The sequence below is a fragment of the Equus przewalskii genome, chromosome 15 (genome assembly GCF_037783145.1).
Source record: "Equus przewalskii isolate Varuska chromosome 15, EquPr2, whole genome shotgun sequence".
NCBI lineage: Eukaryota > Metazoa > Chordata > Mammalia > Perissodactyla > Equidae > Equus > Equus przewalskii.
In genome coordinates, this window is record NC_091845.1 from 6645495 (window position 1) to 6661485 (window position 15991).

The following is a 15991-nucleotide window of genomic DNA, read 5'->3' on the forward strand; positions in this document are numbered from 1 at the left end:
CATAGAAGTATTATAAGCATTAACAAAAACACACAGGGAAAGGAGACAATCTTTAAGTTATTTTTCAACCAACCTACGCAGCACCTGTCACAGACCATACAGGCTCTTTCCAGCTTAAACAATTTTTCATCCATCCTTGGTGCTTTTAGACGAAAACATCATAATTGACTAATGCAGGGCTCAGAAAGGAGTTTAGCTGCACAGAGAAAAGGCACAATGAGTAAGAAGAAAAGGGTACAGAGAAAGAAGAATCTAGATTCGAGATGCAGCTCTACCTATCTCATGCTGTAACTTTAAGTAAATCACAATCTCTCTGAGCCTTGGTTTCCTAATCAAAACAGGAAATTATATGAACTTACCTCACAAGGTTAAGGTAACAATTAAATGAGATGATACATGCACATCAAAATATATAATAAATTATAAAGTTTTATTTAAATATATGACCTTATTACAGAGGCACAAATGCTTCAATTTCCTTCCTGGATCAAGTTAAGTTGCGTGCATTTTTCAACTAAAGCTGACTGCATAAGTCATCTGGAGGCTACAGGAAAATCATTCTCATCCCACTTTGCCGAGTCAACTGATAGTTTACTCTTTCAAAGAGTAGACTTCTCATGCGGGCAACTGGCAATAAAGAATGATTTTCCTTTCCCCCAATCTTAGTTCTGAAATTTCACTATTCATTACTTAGGGCTAGAGAAGTTTTTCTATTTTCCAGCTCCTTCCATGAAAACAGAAAAACCTATGAAAAGAGATTGCCAATAACCATTACCAACTCATAGTTGAGCAAAGACTGATTTAGCCTGATGAAAATTAAAGGCTAGGAAATTGGGATGTCAACAACAATTTGACCTACGATTCCCAAGAATCTCCTCTTTTCAAGGAGGTATCCACCACTATTGTCTCTAACCACCACAATTTCCCCCAAATACCAACACTTCAGCATCTAAAAATTTCCCAGACTAATTTTGCACTGAAAAATAAGGACTCATGTCTAATTTTGTTTCATAAAATATGTTCACCTCTGGAATGCGTCCCAGGTCATAGGACTTATGTCCACAGACACAGTGTGAAAAGCATCAGTGGGAAGAGAAGGCACAGGAAAGTAAAAAAAACAAAATTCACCACCTCCACAGTTCTGACTATAATCAGTAGCCCTGAGACTAGCGCAAACTTACTTTCTCCCCTAAATTCTTACTCCTGATAATTAGAAAAACTACCAATGACGATACTTAAGAGGAAATTAAGTGGGGAATTCTGCCTCATATCTACATTCAGTCCCACCTGCTACTACAGTTTCAGTCCATATATATTTAAATTTGTTGTGTGTGTTACAGTTTGCAATCTGACCTCACAACAATCCTATAAAGAAAGTAGGGCAGATATTATTACTCTAATTTCAAGGATGAAGAAACTGAGATTCAGAAAAGAATAGCAACTTTCTGGCCTAAATTAAACCAAGACCTCTGACTCTAAATCCCTTATGCTTTTCAGAACACCATGATGATTCTTGAGATCTTTTGGCCCCATTCTCTCCAGAGAAGATAAATCCCAGTCCCAATCTTCCTGTCACCACCTTCCATGGCACTATTCACTGGCTCTTTGTGTCAGAATCTAGCAGTTTCTGCAAGAGAATCCCAAGGTAGCACTAAAGGGAAATCATTAAGCTAAATATCGTTGGAAAACAAAGAAGTTTGTTAAACGGCTGGAAGAACTGATATTCCTGCCCACTTAATACAAGTTTCCAACTAGATTAGCTAACCACCCAGCTCTATAGCACGTGCAAACACAGTCTAGGAAGACTGTTGAAAAATAGACAAGACCCAAAGCCAAAGACCTAGGTTCTAGTCCTGACTCTTACTTCTTGGCTATGTGACGTTGGGTAACCTCCTTATCTTAATTCCTTCATATGTAAAATGAGAATAACACTAATTACTGCCTCACAAATACTACTGAGTGGAGGATTAAATGAGACAGTGGATGTGACAGTGCTCAAAGTATAAAGTTTCTACAAATAAGCCAACTGAAAAATATCTTTCCCGGAGACTGTTTCAAAACACTAGTAATCAGTGTTTTCTCAACTATGCGCAAAAAACTACTCCAACCAAAGTGAAGGAATATTCATCTAGGTTTGTCCTATTTTTCCAAATTATTTTTAGTGTCGTGGAAACCTGTCTACAAATGATTTTACTTGACTTGAAGATTCTTATAAATATTCATATGGTAAGCTGTTGTCTTAAAGCTGCTATGAAAATCTGCTTGTCATAGTGGAACATTTATTGAACATCTCGCATGTCCCAGTCACTGTGTTAGACATTTTCAGAGTTTATTTCAATTGGTTCTCATAAGAATTCTTTGTGATATATTTTATCTCCTCCTTATAGATGAAGAAACTGAAGTTCAGAGAGAACAAGAAATTGCCAAAGGTCAAATATGTGCCTGCGTCACTGAGGAGAAGGAACACCAAGGAGTGGCAAGGGGAAATTTGGAACATTGTTGTCTAGTAGTTACAGAACATGGTGGTGAAGACCACAGACTTGGAGTTGGACCACCTGGGTTCAAATCCCGGGTTCACTATGAGCTTTAATTTCCTCCTTTGTAAAATTAAGTTAATGATAGTAATTTATTTCATAACCTAGTAAATGAGTCAATATATCTACTTAGAATAGTCCCCTGCCTATCATGTGGTATACCCAATACATTAGGAATTATTATCATCATTTCCACCATCCTGCTAATCCAAACTTCTCTCCTTCTTCCCTCCCCTGAAACTTGTATGCTAACTAGCCTAAATCTCTCCTACACACCTTACTCATTACTGTTGTTATGCTGTTGCTCTTTCTCTTCCTTTTAATGGAAATGTCTCGCTCCTTCCCCACTAATCTAAATCCCACTCAGCCTTCAAAGTCTAGCTCAGATCTAACTCTCTGTGAAACATTTTCTTTCCCGGCCCATAGCGAGTTCTTCTTTCTCTGAACAACTCTTCATACTGTCAAACAATCTAACTTTTAGAAATCACATGATTTCTAAGGGCCTCTGAAGATAGATGATTTAGTCCAAATTCTTAATTTTTTAAATAGAAATTGAGGCTTAAAGAGTTAAACTGCCTATGATGACACAAAAAGTTAGTTGGCAAAGTAGAGACTTGAATCCAGATATTTTAAATGTTTGTAATTCTCTTTCTAATATACTATCCTAATTTTGTCTTGCTTGAGATTCTGTATAAGTTCTCAAAACTGAAAGCATATATTCTATAATTATCTGATTCCAAGTATTTCACTGGTTTTGTAGCCTTCATGGCAACAAACACACTGGAGTTAGCAGATGTTTGCTGATTGATTAGCATATCAATCTTTCATTGGTGATGTCAGTAAACACAGGACTCTACAGAACTTAAGTTCTCACTATGAGCTATTCACCAGTGGGTGATAGGGACTGAAGAGGGAACTATATCCATATGTATCCCTAGAGTCGAATCACAGGGTCCAAAAAAGAAAAGACTCACTCTCTATCACTGGAACCTGGAAGTATAAGAGAAACACAGTCTCCAGCTGGGTTACTATGATTAGTATTAGGCCCTCCAAAGATTCAAGTCCACGATACATAAAGAGGACCTCAATTTCCTCCTACAAAGGCCAAGCCTCTTTTTTTGCACGATTAAATCAGGCTGAAGTTATTGCATAAATTTGTTAGGTCCCTTGAATGGAGAAATGGATAAGAGGTAGATATCCTGGAAAGGGATTATAAGCTGTGCTTGGGAGGATTGGAATGGAAGAATGGTCCTAGACAGAAGGAAGAAAAGAAAGAACAGACTCTAAAATTTGAGAAAGGCTCAAGTAAACAAAGACATCTTAGTGCCTAGGCTGAGAAAAGGGAAGAAGTAGAGAGCACAAGAGATGTTCCCCACAAAGAAAGAGCAAGCAGGGAGTGTTCATGCACATCAGAAAAGAGTGAGAGAGAAGAAGAGTAGGTACGTCATCAGTCTCATGTAAGGAGGGCGTAGGACAGTCTAACCTAGTAAGAATAATTAATGCTTTTATAGCACTTTACAGTTTATAAAAAGATTATTACATACACCACTTCTTCTTGAATAGTCACTTTGGTTAATGTAGCTGCTGTTTGTTCATATTTACAGGGAGCTGAAGAGTTGCCTTTGCTCGTCATTTGTATTTTCATCATTTTTTTCAAAAGTCATTGATTGGCCCCAAAAATAATTACTGAAAACCTTCTTTGTCATACCAAATGCTAGGGATACGGAAATTAGTTATAGTCATTGTCCTCAAGGGGATCTCATCATTGAAGGTGTGGAGATGGAAAGACAAATAAAACCTGATTATAATACAACAAGCTAATTGCAATGAGAGGTAAGCAAGTGTAATATGGTTTCTAACACAAATTGAAAGAATTTAAGAAGGGAGTAAGTCTCATCCTAACTCTAGAAGACTCAACAACTGAACTGAGTCTTGAAGATATCCAGAACTGTCCAGGCAAACACACAGGAGAAGAGAAATCTTTCAGGTAGTAGTAGATAGACATAGGGGCATGGCACATTCAGTTAAACCTAAGTAGTCTGTCATGGCTATATCAAAGTGGGTGAGGAATCAAGGAAAGGTAGGACTGAAGAGGTAGGCAGAGTCAGATCGTGAAGAGCTTACTGTGTACTTTCTTTCGACACCTTTCAGTCACAGTGCAGTTTAGTTCTCCTAAACCATCCTTTGGATAACCCAAAGGAATTTTTTCACTAAAGAGAAAGAAACAGGCAGCTTGCATGACCCAAGACTGGAGTTTCACACTGAGCGAAAAGTTCTCTGGATACGGCAAGAAAGCAGGATTAAGTTTAGAAAAATGGGCTCCTTGAGAGCCAAGAGTCAAGATAGGCTAGGGAAGAGAAACTCAGTCCTCAATTTTATTCCATTTGCCCCTGCTCTGTTCAGAGCTGCCATGGACCAGGCAATACTTTTCAGTATCGTGGGCTGCTATGGCTCTCATTCAGCACTAAATCTCTAACGATTATGATTTGGACTGGTTGAAAATTAGCAATTAAGTTACTTTGTATTTCACAGAGCACAAGTGAGAGCAAAACTGTTCTGAAGCTATATTTGCAATGAATAAGGATGATTTTCAACACAACAACAAATACCTCTAATCCTAGAATACTTCTCTCTCTCCACTGTTCCCTTCTATCCCTTTCCTCATTCTGTGGATCTCTCTCTCCTCAACTCAATTTGGCAAAGATTTACTGAACTCAAACTATGTTTCAGATACTCTGCTGAATGATACAGATACAAAAACGAAAAAAACACTAAGCCTGTCCACAAAGAACTCACTATCACATAACGGATCATTTTGTTGAGTCCAGTGATAAAGATATCCACAGGACTGAAAGAGGGCATGGAGGCGACATAGACGCCTAATATAATCTAGAGGGTAAGAGAAGGATTTCTGGAAAAGGAAATATTCATTTCAGTCTCAAAAGATAAATATGAGTTTAGTCAAGAAAAGGAAGAAAAGAGGAGGAGAGGCAACTACAGTAGGAGTAGACAGCATAAACGAAGACTAGAAGGAAGAATGCCACAATGTGTGAATGGAACCGCAAACAGTTCAGTACTGCTGGAAACTGAAGTTTAGGGATGGAAATGGTTAGGAGGCTGGAGAAGTAAACAGGGGTCAAATCACAGGAGGGCCATGAACTTTATTTACAAGACACTGAAAGGCTTTAAGCAAAAGAGTGAAAAGGTCAAATTTGCATTTTAAATAGTTCATTCAAGCTATTAAGTGGAAAGCATAATGAGACTTGCAGATGTTCTAGGTGAAAGCTAATGAGAATTTGAAATAGGCAACCATTTAGTGTCCTCTGTTGAGACAGAGAATATGAGAAGAGCTGGAATAGGAAGGAAAGATAAGGAATTCAATACTGGAACAAATGACCTTAAGTTACCTTTAACCACCCAGATGGAGATATCCAGCAGGCAACTGAACATATGTCTGAAGATCAGGACAAAATTTTGGGCTAAAGGTAAAGATTTGGGAACTGATTGCATTCAGGAGGTAACTGACATCTTGAGAATGGATGGACCAGGGAGAATGTGTAGAGGGAAAAAAGAAGTGGGAAGAAAATGGAGCCCTGAGGAACACTTACATTTAATGAGGTAAGCAAAGGAAAAGAACAAGAAGAGTGAGAAGGAACTTTAAAAAGGCAGGTAAGAAGAAAACAAAGAACGCAGTGTTCAGAAGCCAAGGGACCTCCAAATGGAAGCTAAACATGTCAACCAATCACTGCAGGTGTATACCACCACCTTCCTTTGGATTTAGCAATGAGGTAACCTAGCAAGAACAATTTCAGTGTTACGGAGAAGGTGGAAGCCCAATGTCATGCAGGAGGGCAAATATGGGATAAGGAAGTGGAAACAAGAGTGAGATTTCTCCATCATGTCTGGAAGGGTGATTAAGAAGGTAAGGAGTAGTTTTGCTTCTTTATTTACAAGGATGAAGCAACCGTTAGAAGAAGCAATCAGTAGAAAATAAGAGTATTGAACAGAAGGAAAAAGAAGGGATGAAATTTAGAGCAAGGTTATGGAGAAGGCAGGAGGGGAGGGGTCTTTTTTAAACAACAGTACCCTCATCCTCTGAGAACAGAATAAAGAAAATGAGTATTGAGGTAAGAGAGAGAAGCAGAACAAGAGCATTCCAAAGGCAACTGTGTAATAATAGCACAGAATCCTGAAAGTCAAGTATGTGTTCAGGGAGAGGGTAATCCAGAGAGGAAAAAAGTTTAGGATTGAGAGAGCAGTGAGAAATGAGTCTAAAAAGATAAGCTGGAGCAGGTTGTGAATAAGCCTAATGAGCAACAGTGTCTTAGAGAAGAATGTTAAGAAGGAAATTAACTCAATAAGATCTGCGAATGCTTTTGTTTTGTTTAAGAATACTCTGGAGGCCAGCCCCATGGCCAAGTGGTTAAGTTTGCATGCGCCGCTTCTGTGGCCCAGGGTTTCCCAGGTTCAGATCCTGGGTGTGGACTGAGCACAGCTCATCAAGCCATGCTGAGGCAGTGTCCCACATAGTAGAACTAGAAGGGCCTACAACCAGAATATATAGCTATGGACTGGGGGACTTTGGGGAGAATAAGAAAGAAAAAAAAAAAAAGATTGCCAACAGTTGTAGCTCAGGGCCAATCTTTAAAAAAAAAAAAAAAAAGAATACTCTGAAAGCAACGTGAAAGATGGATTGGATAGGATAGGGGCAAAGAACACCACGTTAAAAGGCACCACTTTTTAAAGCCATTCTGTATATATTTCTCACTTCCTTCACTTCCCTCTGCAACCACCCTTTCTTAATTAGTCACAAGAGAAGCTGAAGTAGAGCTTTTGCAGAATTCACTTCACTTCTTAAATAAAGATTTATGTGGTCCTGTCCCTAATTGTTAAACATAGCTGAGTCAAATGGGTAATGTTTCTCTCTTATTAAAAAGAACAAAAAACCCTCTAAATTATATTGCCTTTTCAAAACTATCAAAGAAAGCCTTCAATAATTTTGTCTTTGAGCCAGTAGCCCTCAATTAAAAAAAAATAATCATAGGGGCTGGCCCCATGGCCAAGTGGTTAAGTTCGCACACTCCACTTCAGTGGTCCAAAGTTTTGCCAGTTTGGATCCTGGGCACAGACCTAGTACCACTCATCGAGCCATGCTGAGACAGTGTCCCACACAGCACAACCAGAAGGACCTAGAATATACAACTATGTACCGGGGGGACTTTGGGGAGAAGAAGAAAAAAAAAGACTGGCAATAGATGTTAGCTCAGGTGCCAATCTTTAAAAAAAAAATAATAATAATAATAATCCCCATCCCTGAAGTCTGAAAAATAGACAATGACCTGCACAAAAAAATTTGGATAACTCAAAAAAGGGACCAAGATAGGTGGGGTACCTGTAGTTGGAAACAGGGAAGGATGCAATAATCACTAGTATGGCTCTTTACCCTTTACAAAGTGCTTTTGCAGCACCTTATTTTATTCAATTCTCACAACAATGCTATGAGATATACATATTGTTATCTCCATTTTACAGATAAGGAAACTAATATTTGTCTGTGTTATTCCAGAACCTAGAACAGTGTCTGGTATATAGTAGGTCTCCAATGAAAACATATCAAAAGGCAGGAGAGGGAGGCTCAGAGAAGTTATGTAACTCTGGTAGGGTCATACAGTTAATGGTGGAGCCAGATCTCAACCCTAGGTCTTCTGACCCTTAATCCTATATTCTTCACATTGTTTCACGCTGCTGAAAAGGAGAAAAGGGTGGAATGATTGAATATAATCATAATCTGCTTTACAATGCTACATGAACTGATAAAAATTTCAGAAATGCCTGCTGTCAAGCCACAAACACCAAGGCCAGTCTACTTCCTCCTGTTCTTAGTCATGCTGCTTGAGCATCCTTAGAGTTCAGGGATCTGTGGTATTTGCTCACTTTATTCTCTCCCCAGGTCACCTGCCCTATTCTAAGCTGCTTTCTCCTGCTGCACTGAAGCAGGGTCTGCAGAGTAGAAAAGCCTTCTATATCATCCTCTCCTCTCTCTAAAGGGCTTGGTGTAGGCTTCTGGTACTCAATCGCATCTATGCGGGAAGCTAAAACAAAGGATGACAATGCTACCCAATGAGTCTGCAGAGGTCTCACTCACAAGATTTAGAGGGGCGCACATAGTGTGAGTGCCATTAAACATATAAAAAACAGGATGCAACTCTCCATCCTGAGGCATTTAACCATGCCTTCACTCTATGTAATCAATCTGATCCCGAAAACGCTGTGTGTATATAAAATGTTTGTAAATTTTTGTAATTTCAGAAGCAGCGGGGCCCTTGCTATTTAAGTGAATTATGTGGTAAATCCTTTTGCAAAAGAAACAACCTTTTTTGTAAGAAAAATTAATCTCCTAATTTTTCTGCTTGGTAAATTTATCTTTTTTTTGTAGAACCCAATCTATCAATCTAGGTTCAAATCCTGATACTTCCACTTAATAGCTATTAATACTGGACAAGTGACTACTTTTACAAGTCTGTTTATTCATCTATGAAATGGATATTCTATTTACTGCTCAGGATCACTGTGAAGATAAAATGAGATAATGGGTACGAATATGTTGTGTAAACTCTACAGCACAGTGCACATGACAGGGATCAAGAAATAAATGCTATTAGCCAACACTTAAACATACGTCTACAAAAGTTCTTAGATCTATTAAGGAGAGAGGAACTCAACCACAAGTCCCCAGTTCCCATCATTGAGAAGGAAACACACACAGCAGGCATTACAGGATGAGCTCCCTTTTTCAGGATACCACAAGGTAGCAATACGGTAAGAAAGAGGGACTGAATGGAGAGTACTCGATGATGAACTTTTCATCCAAGGTCATGTTTAGTCATTTATTAACCTATGCCTCTTCTTCCAAAGATTTACAAGCATTACTACACAGAATAAACTAGAGAGCTAAAGTTTCTGAAAGAAAATGGCACAAAAATTGTAACATGGAATAATGCAGTGCTGTAAAGGACCTTAGAGAATGTCTGTTTCAGTCCTCTCATTTGACAGATTTTAGAAAATCAAAATCCAAAGAGGCAAAGTGGTTTACCCAAGAATACACGGAGGCACACTTTTATGGTACAAACGTTTCTAACCACAACGTCTTCATTCCTCAAGACAGTCCACCTCTGTTCCCATAGCACCCTTTACATACTAATTACTGTACTATACTAAATTCCTGCTTAAATGTCTGTCCTCTCCCCTATTGGACTAGAAGATCCCAGCAGACAAGGATACGCAACTTATCCTTATATTCCCAGCACCTGGCTCGTGTTAGACGCTCAGCTGCATGGAACATATCCCAATTAAAATTGTTTTGTATATTTTAGGGAAAGGTATCCAATTTTGGAAAACGTGCTATTTAGGCCTCCATTACTTTTTGCTTAGCAACATATTGAAAAGGCAAATCTAACTATAGATCTGAACTTGGGTTCAGAAAGACAGTAAGTAATCTTAGGTAGACAAGGACAGTAAGATAAAAATGGGTCCCTGAAAGGAAGATCATCATTATAGCAAAGTCTTACTAACTTTATCATATTGTTAGATTTTCATGACTAAGTCTCTGCCTCCTTTAACCATTTTACAATGACTTTAGCTGAAACAACAATAACACAAATAAGACAGTGAAATTGGTGGTATGGATACAATGTGATATGTTTATACGGTTCTTTTTCAAGCAGTTACTAACAATTTCACAATGAAGCTTTACAAGAAGTACACACAACATTATGTTTTAAAAGAAAAAGGATTAAATTTGAGGGATCTACTCAAAGAGTGACTTAAGAGTAGAAAGAAATTTGAGCTGGAGTCAGAAGATGTGAGTTCTGGTCTCCATTCTCTAACTTCTTATTTGACCTTGGCAAATCATTCCATTTCTCTGGGTTAGATGATCATTCAGGTTCCTTCAAGTTCAAATGCTATAATTATAAAATCGAAAGTCCCTATCAATCCTTGAGAGAGTCAGGGATGGAGAAAGACAAAAGGTAGAAAGGCAGAAAGATTGATGGTAAAATAGAGGGATACTGTGGTACTGTGGTATAGTGGGGGAAAAAAACCTCGGTAGAGAGACTAAAGTTTACATTCTAGCTCTGATTCTGCCATTAACTAGTTGAATAACCTTGGACTTGTCACTTTCCCTCTTTAAATCAAGATTTCCCCATATATAAAGTAACTCAGATGATCTTCTGGGCCTAATAACCCAGAATTCTAAGCTATAGGCTACTGTTGCTATAAACAATGAAATTCTATGGAATCAGTATGTTTATGTTAGTCAGAAACAGGACGTATAGATAAAATACTTAGCAGAGAGAAGCCTCAAACCTCACTTGAGCTTCCCCCTCCCAAGTTTCAATTAAACTTTTCTAGAGCTGCTCAGAAGCACTGGACCAGACAACTTACTTTGAATTCCCCTATTCTTAATGAAATGCCTAAAGGATGACCAGAAAACAATGGGAACAGGTACTGCCTAGATAATACATCAATCCAATCTCTTCATTGTCTCCCTCTTTTCTACGAGTGTACTTTCCTTATACTATCCACTGTCTGGACTTGGCCAAACCTATCTCTTTTGATTCAAATTCTTCAAGGCTCAGTTCAAATCTCACCACTTCCATGAAGCACTCATTTCCCACTCTAGCCCACATCCATCTCTCACTCTTTTAAACTTCTATAGTAAACTTCCATAGAAGTAAGTTTACTTCTACAGAAGTAAACTTCTACATTGCTTTGGCAGAGATTAAATGATATTCGTAAAGAGTTTAGCACAATATCTGGCATATAGCAGTTGCTCAGTATATTAGAGCAGTGGGTGTTGTTGCCAAACCTTTACCACTAATCACATACCCTTTAGTTCAGTGCATCTTAAATTTAAGGTGCATGTGAATCACCCAGATATCTTATTCAAATGCAAATTATGATTCAGCAGGCGTGGGGTGGGACCCGATAATCTGTAGTTCAAAAAGCTCCTGGTTTATGCCAGTGCTGTTGATTCAAGGGCCATACTTTGAATACAAGGAGTAGTTTTTAGTCAACTTTTTAAAAAAGTGATTTATCTTATCTATCCACCTGGTTAGAAAGATCTTAGAAGACAGATACTATGTCTCATTTTTCTTAGCATATATATCCTATATATGAGAAGGTGCTCAATAAACATCTGTGGATTTATCATATCTGCAGTCTCTAGATAATCTAGATAATCTCTCAAACACCTGGGCTAAACTGATTTTCAAATTAAACACTGAGACACACTAGGATGAAAAATCTCACTTGGTCACTGGAATTGGAATCACTGGAACAGAAGCAGGAGAGAATCTGAGTGTAAAATACAGAAAAAAACAACATATACAAGTGGATGCGTGTCCCTTGTTTAAGCACAAAGATCATTAAAGTGCAGTCTTAACTGCACTTCAAATTTAGGTACGAACCTTAAAAGAAGACATGCATTTCAGGCAATATATATATATATATTTTAAAACTAATAATAATTACTAATAAGGCATATAGTGAGCTTGATTTCATTTATTTAGGGAAGCAGATACGTTTTTCAATAATCTTTTAGTGTGCAATTAATCCAAAGGTCAAGCAACCAACGAAAACACATTTCAAGCAAAAGAAAGAGAGAGTGAAACACCCTCCAGTTTTCCCATCAACCTGGTCAGTGGTAAGGTCCCCAATTTCCATCGCCCACAATTACACTGATAGAAATTCAAAGGACTCTGTTGTGTATTAAGGCTCCTCTGAGAGGCTGCTTATTTTAAGCCATTCTTTCAAATCTCCAATTACTTAAATGCTTGTCAAAACTCTCTTTTTTTTAAGCATTCTGTAATTCAGATGGGACCAATATTCTTAAATTCTACTGGGAGGCTACACTCTGATTTCCTATTCAAGGACCAGGAAAATAATATTGGGCATATATGACATCTGCTCACTGAATACTATTATGGGTAGCTTAAACAGTGAGACAAATTTACTAAAATCAGCCTTTAGAGCAAAAAGCATCCTTTTAAGTCCCTGTGCTTGTCACAAGCGGGCACCTGCTCCTTAACTCAGAGACTGTTCAATAAAACCACTCATCAATATTTAACTGAGATGCTTTTAACAAATTTAGACACGTTAGAAGAAGACAAACTCTGGAATTCTGAGAACTGCTATTAAGCACAGAAACACAGAAGCACAGAACTGCTGTCAAGCGCTAGACTCAAACTGGGTTTATGAGTTTTAATAAATCAATGTTATTACTTCAGAGAAAATCGGACAACAGTTGGGAGTCAGCCCATAGGACAGCGGCTTCTATTACTTCCATCAAAAGTCTAGTCTCCAGGGCAAGGCAAATTCTCCGGTTCATGCCAGGCAGGCAGTCTTGCTGGAGAATAGTACTATCCAGGAAGAGTTTCAAATCTCAAGCCACTGAAGCAGTTAGCACTAAACACAAATCTACAGCAGCCTCATCCTACCCATACAGATGAGTATCTTTCTACCTGCAAGTACCTAACTTGTAATTAGATTTTACCAAAATAAATGCCTTCAACAGGGTGGGAGATTAGGACAAAGTGCAAGAGGGTCAGATTCTTACATAAAAAATGAATCACCAATGTTCTCATTTCTCGCCTCTTCTTCCTGGCTTTTCTTCAAGACTCATCTTTTGTGAAGCTTTCTCCAATAACTCTGGCTCTCACTGATCACTCCATTTACTGAATGCCTGAAACACTAGTCTCGTCTAACAATTCCAGATTCCTTTTTGTTAAGTGTTTCATGTTTCCATTTTATCTCCCAAATTTGAGTGTGAGTTCTCTGTAAGGCCCCTACACCACCTAGCCCTTAGAGGGAGCCAATTATTAATACTGCTACTACTAACATAATAATAGTGAGGCAACATAACATAGTGAGGTGGCAACAGAGGAGTTAAAGGGGCCTAAGTTCGAATCCCGGTCCTACCATTTGCTGGCTGTATGACTGCAAACACATTACTAACTTTTTGTAAGCCTCAGTTTCGTGGTAAGAATTCAATGAGATACATATTAGAGCACCTAGTACAGGGTTTGGCATATAATGGATGCTCAATAAAGCTTAGTTACCTTCCCTTCCCACTTCATACCTTCCCACTTGTTAACTTGAACTGAGTTATTGTCCTAGGGGGCTGCCAAGGAACCGTCATATACTCATACCTATCCCATCACACTCTTGCTTGTGCTTTTGTCATTTCCTAACAAAAGTCCCTGCAGATTTTTCTACTCCATTGTCATGAGAAAAGCTAACTACACAAGTCACCCAAATAACTACTCAGAATGGTCATATTAGGGGCCAGCAGGAGGGCATCTCCACATCTGCATCTCACTTTCATCACACGCACGCCAGCACTCCCTCCCTCGGGGTCTCCCAGTGAGAAAATGATAGAGAAAAGCAGTGAAGCAGCCAAAAGAGGAAATGGCGATGAACAGCTCTGCGGTCCCTCTGTGCCTCCCTCTTGGGAGGAAACACTCAGGTCCAGTCTTCAACTTCAACTCTTGTGAGAAGGAAACAAACAGACAAACCCTTGCTGTATTCCAGAAGAAAGAGGAACCGAGCTTCCTCACCTCTTCATTTCTTCAAGCCCTTCACCTGTCAACTCCACCCCAACCATCCCCTGGGTCAACTTTCTTCTACATAAAACAGAACCTCTTTAAACTGATTTGTCTAAACGGACCTCATGCATGCTTTCACCAACTGGAGGTAACATCTTCCCCCAGGCTTCAGCACTCTAAGTTGGAACATCCTTCAAAAATAATAATAACTCTTGAAGTTCCCCACCTACTGCATTAAGGTGGATATCTTTTTGTGTCCCTTTAATGTTCCAGAATATTTTACCTCGGTCATCACCTTTCCAGCTGAAAAAGCCCACCATCACTTCCTCCCCCAACCCACATACCAAAAAAACAAATTAAAAAAATCCACAAATGCTTCCCCCCCCACCTCTAGAAGTACAAATATAAAAATGTTATTAAACAGACTTCACCGCGCTCCACAGCAACAAGCCCGTGTACCCTGGGCTCCCGTGTACCCTGGGCTCCCGCATCTGCGATGCGACCAACCTTGATGTCAATACTGAGATCAGCCTTCGTCCGGCGAGGTGAGAAAACACCCGCTCCCCGTCTCCCCTCCAAAATACCCATTTCCATTCCGAATTCACCCGTGCCTCATAAACGAGAACCTTTGTTATTGGCCTTAAATGTCCCTTAGGCGACCTGGGACCGTTTTCACCCCAGCTTTGACGTGTCTAGACTGAAAAGTCGGTCCCCTCCGTCCTCCCCTCAAAAAAAAGAGCCCTCGATCTCTTAAGCCTCTGCCCCGTGGCATGAAGCAGTTTCTTCTCTGACGTGTCTTTGGGGATCTGAGACAACTGAAGAGAGATTTCACCTCCGGAGTCACCTCTCCGGGCCGGCCACTTGCACCCCCGGCCCCACCACGCGCGCACGCTCGTCCCCAGCTGCCGGCTGCGGCACAGCGCACACCCGCCTCTCCGTCGCCGGCAGCGTGTCCGCGCGGCCTCCCGCAGCCCGGCAGGCCCCGGGAGCCCGAGCGGCGGCGGCGGCCGCGCACCTACCAGTCGGTGTGCGGCTCGTCGACGACCAGCAGCACCTTGGCCTTCCTGGCGGCGGCGGGCGCGGGCGCGGGCGCGTCCACCAGGCCGGCCGAGGCGGCCGTCTGCTTCACGGCTTGGGACAGCGAGCTGAAGAAGCTGCTGCCCACCGACGGCGCCGCGGCCGGCTGCGGCGCGGGCTGCGGCGCGGGCGCCGGGGCCGGCGGCTGCCTCCGCTCGGGGCCGGGCGAGGCGGCTGGGGGCGCCGACGAGGCCGAGGCCGAGGCCGCGCCCGGGCCGGGGGGCGGCGGCGGCTGCTGGGGCTCGGGCCGCTGCAAGTCGGTCATGTAGCCATTGGGCAGGTTGGCGATGAAGCTGCTGTCCGACAGCCGGCGCCGCAGGAAGTTCATCATCTGGCTTGAGGGGCTGGGGGCGCGCGAGGCGGCGGGGCCGGGGGCGCGGAGGGAGAGGCTGAGGCGCGGCGGCTGCGGGCTGAGGCGACCAAGCTCCGGCCGCGGCTCGCGAGCCCAGCAGACAGCCGCGGCGGACTGGGCCGGGCGGGCCCGGCTGCGCGGGGCTCGGCGCCAGGGAGCGGGCGGGGCCGGGGCGGGGCCACGGGTAGTCCCGCCCCAGCCGCAGAGCGGGCGCCGCCCCCGACTGGCCGCCTGCGCGCGGGGCACCTAGCGGCGGGCCTCCGGGGTCCGGGGACCTGGGGGCGGAGGAGAGCCAGGCCTCCTGCCGCCTGAGCGTGGCTATATGAGGCTGGCGTGGGAGTTAGTGCTGCTCCTCGATTATAGGAAAAAGCGAGCCGAGAGTCCCTACCACCTTTTGGGTTGGGGAGGAAAGAACCATGTCCCAC

At 41.6% G+C, this 15991-nt stretch overlaps 1 protein-coding gene across 1 annotated transcript in view; it reads right to left on the reverse strand.

Moving 5' to 3' along the window:
- Positions 1–15677, reverse strand: part of SYN2 (synapsin II) — a 175075-nt gene extending 159398 nt beyond the window's left edge. Inside the window, exon 1 of the mRNA XM_070576487.1 lies at positions 15157–15677. Coding sequence (XP_070432588.1) covers positions 15157–15545 — 389 coding nt within the window. The 5' untranslated portion in view covers positions 15546–15677. The remainder of the gene's footprint in view (positions 1–15156) is intronic.
- Positions 15678–15991: the final 314 nt, after the last annotated feature.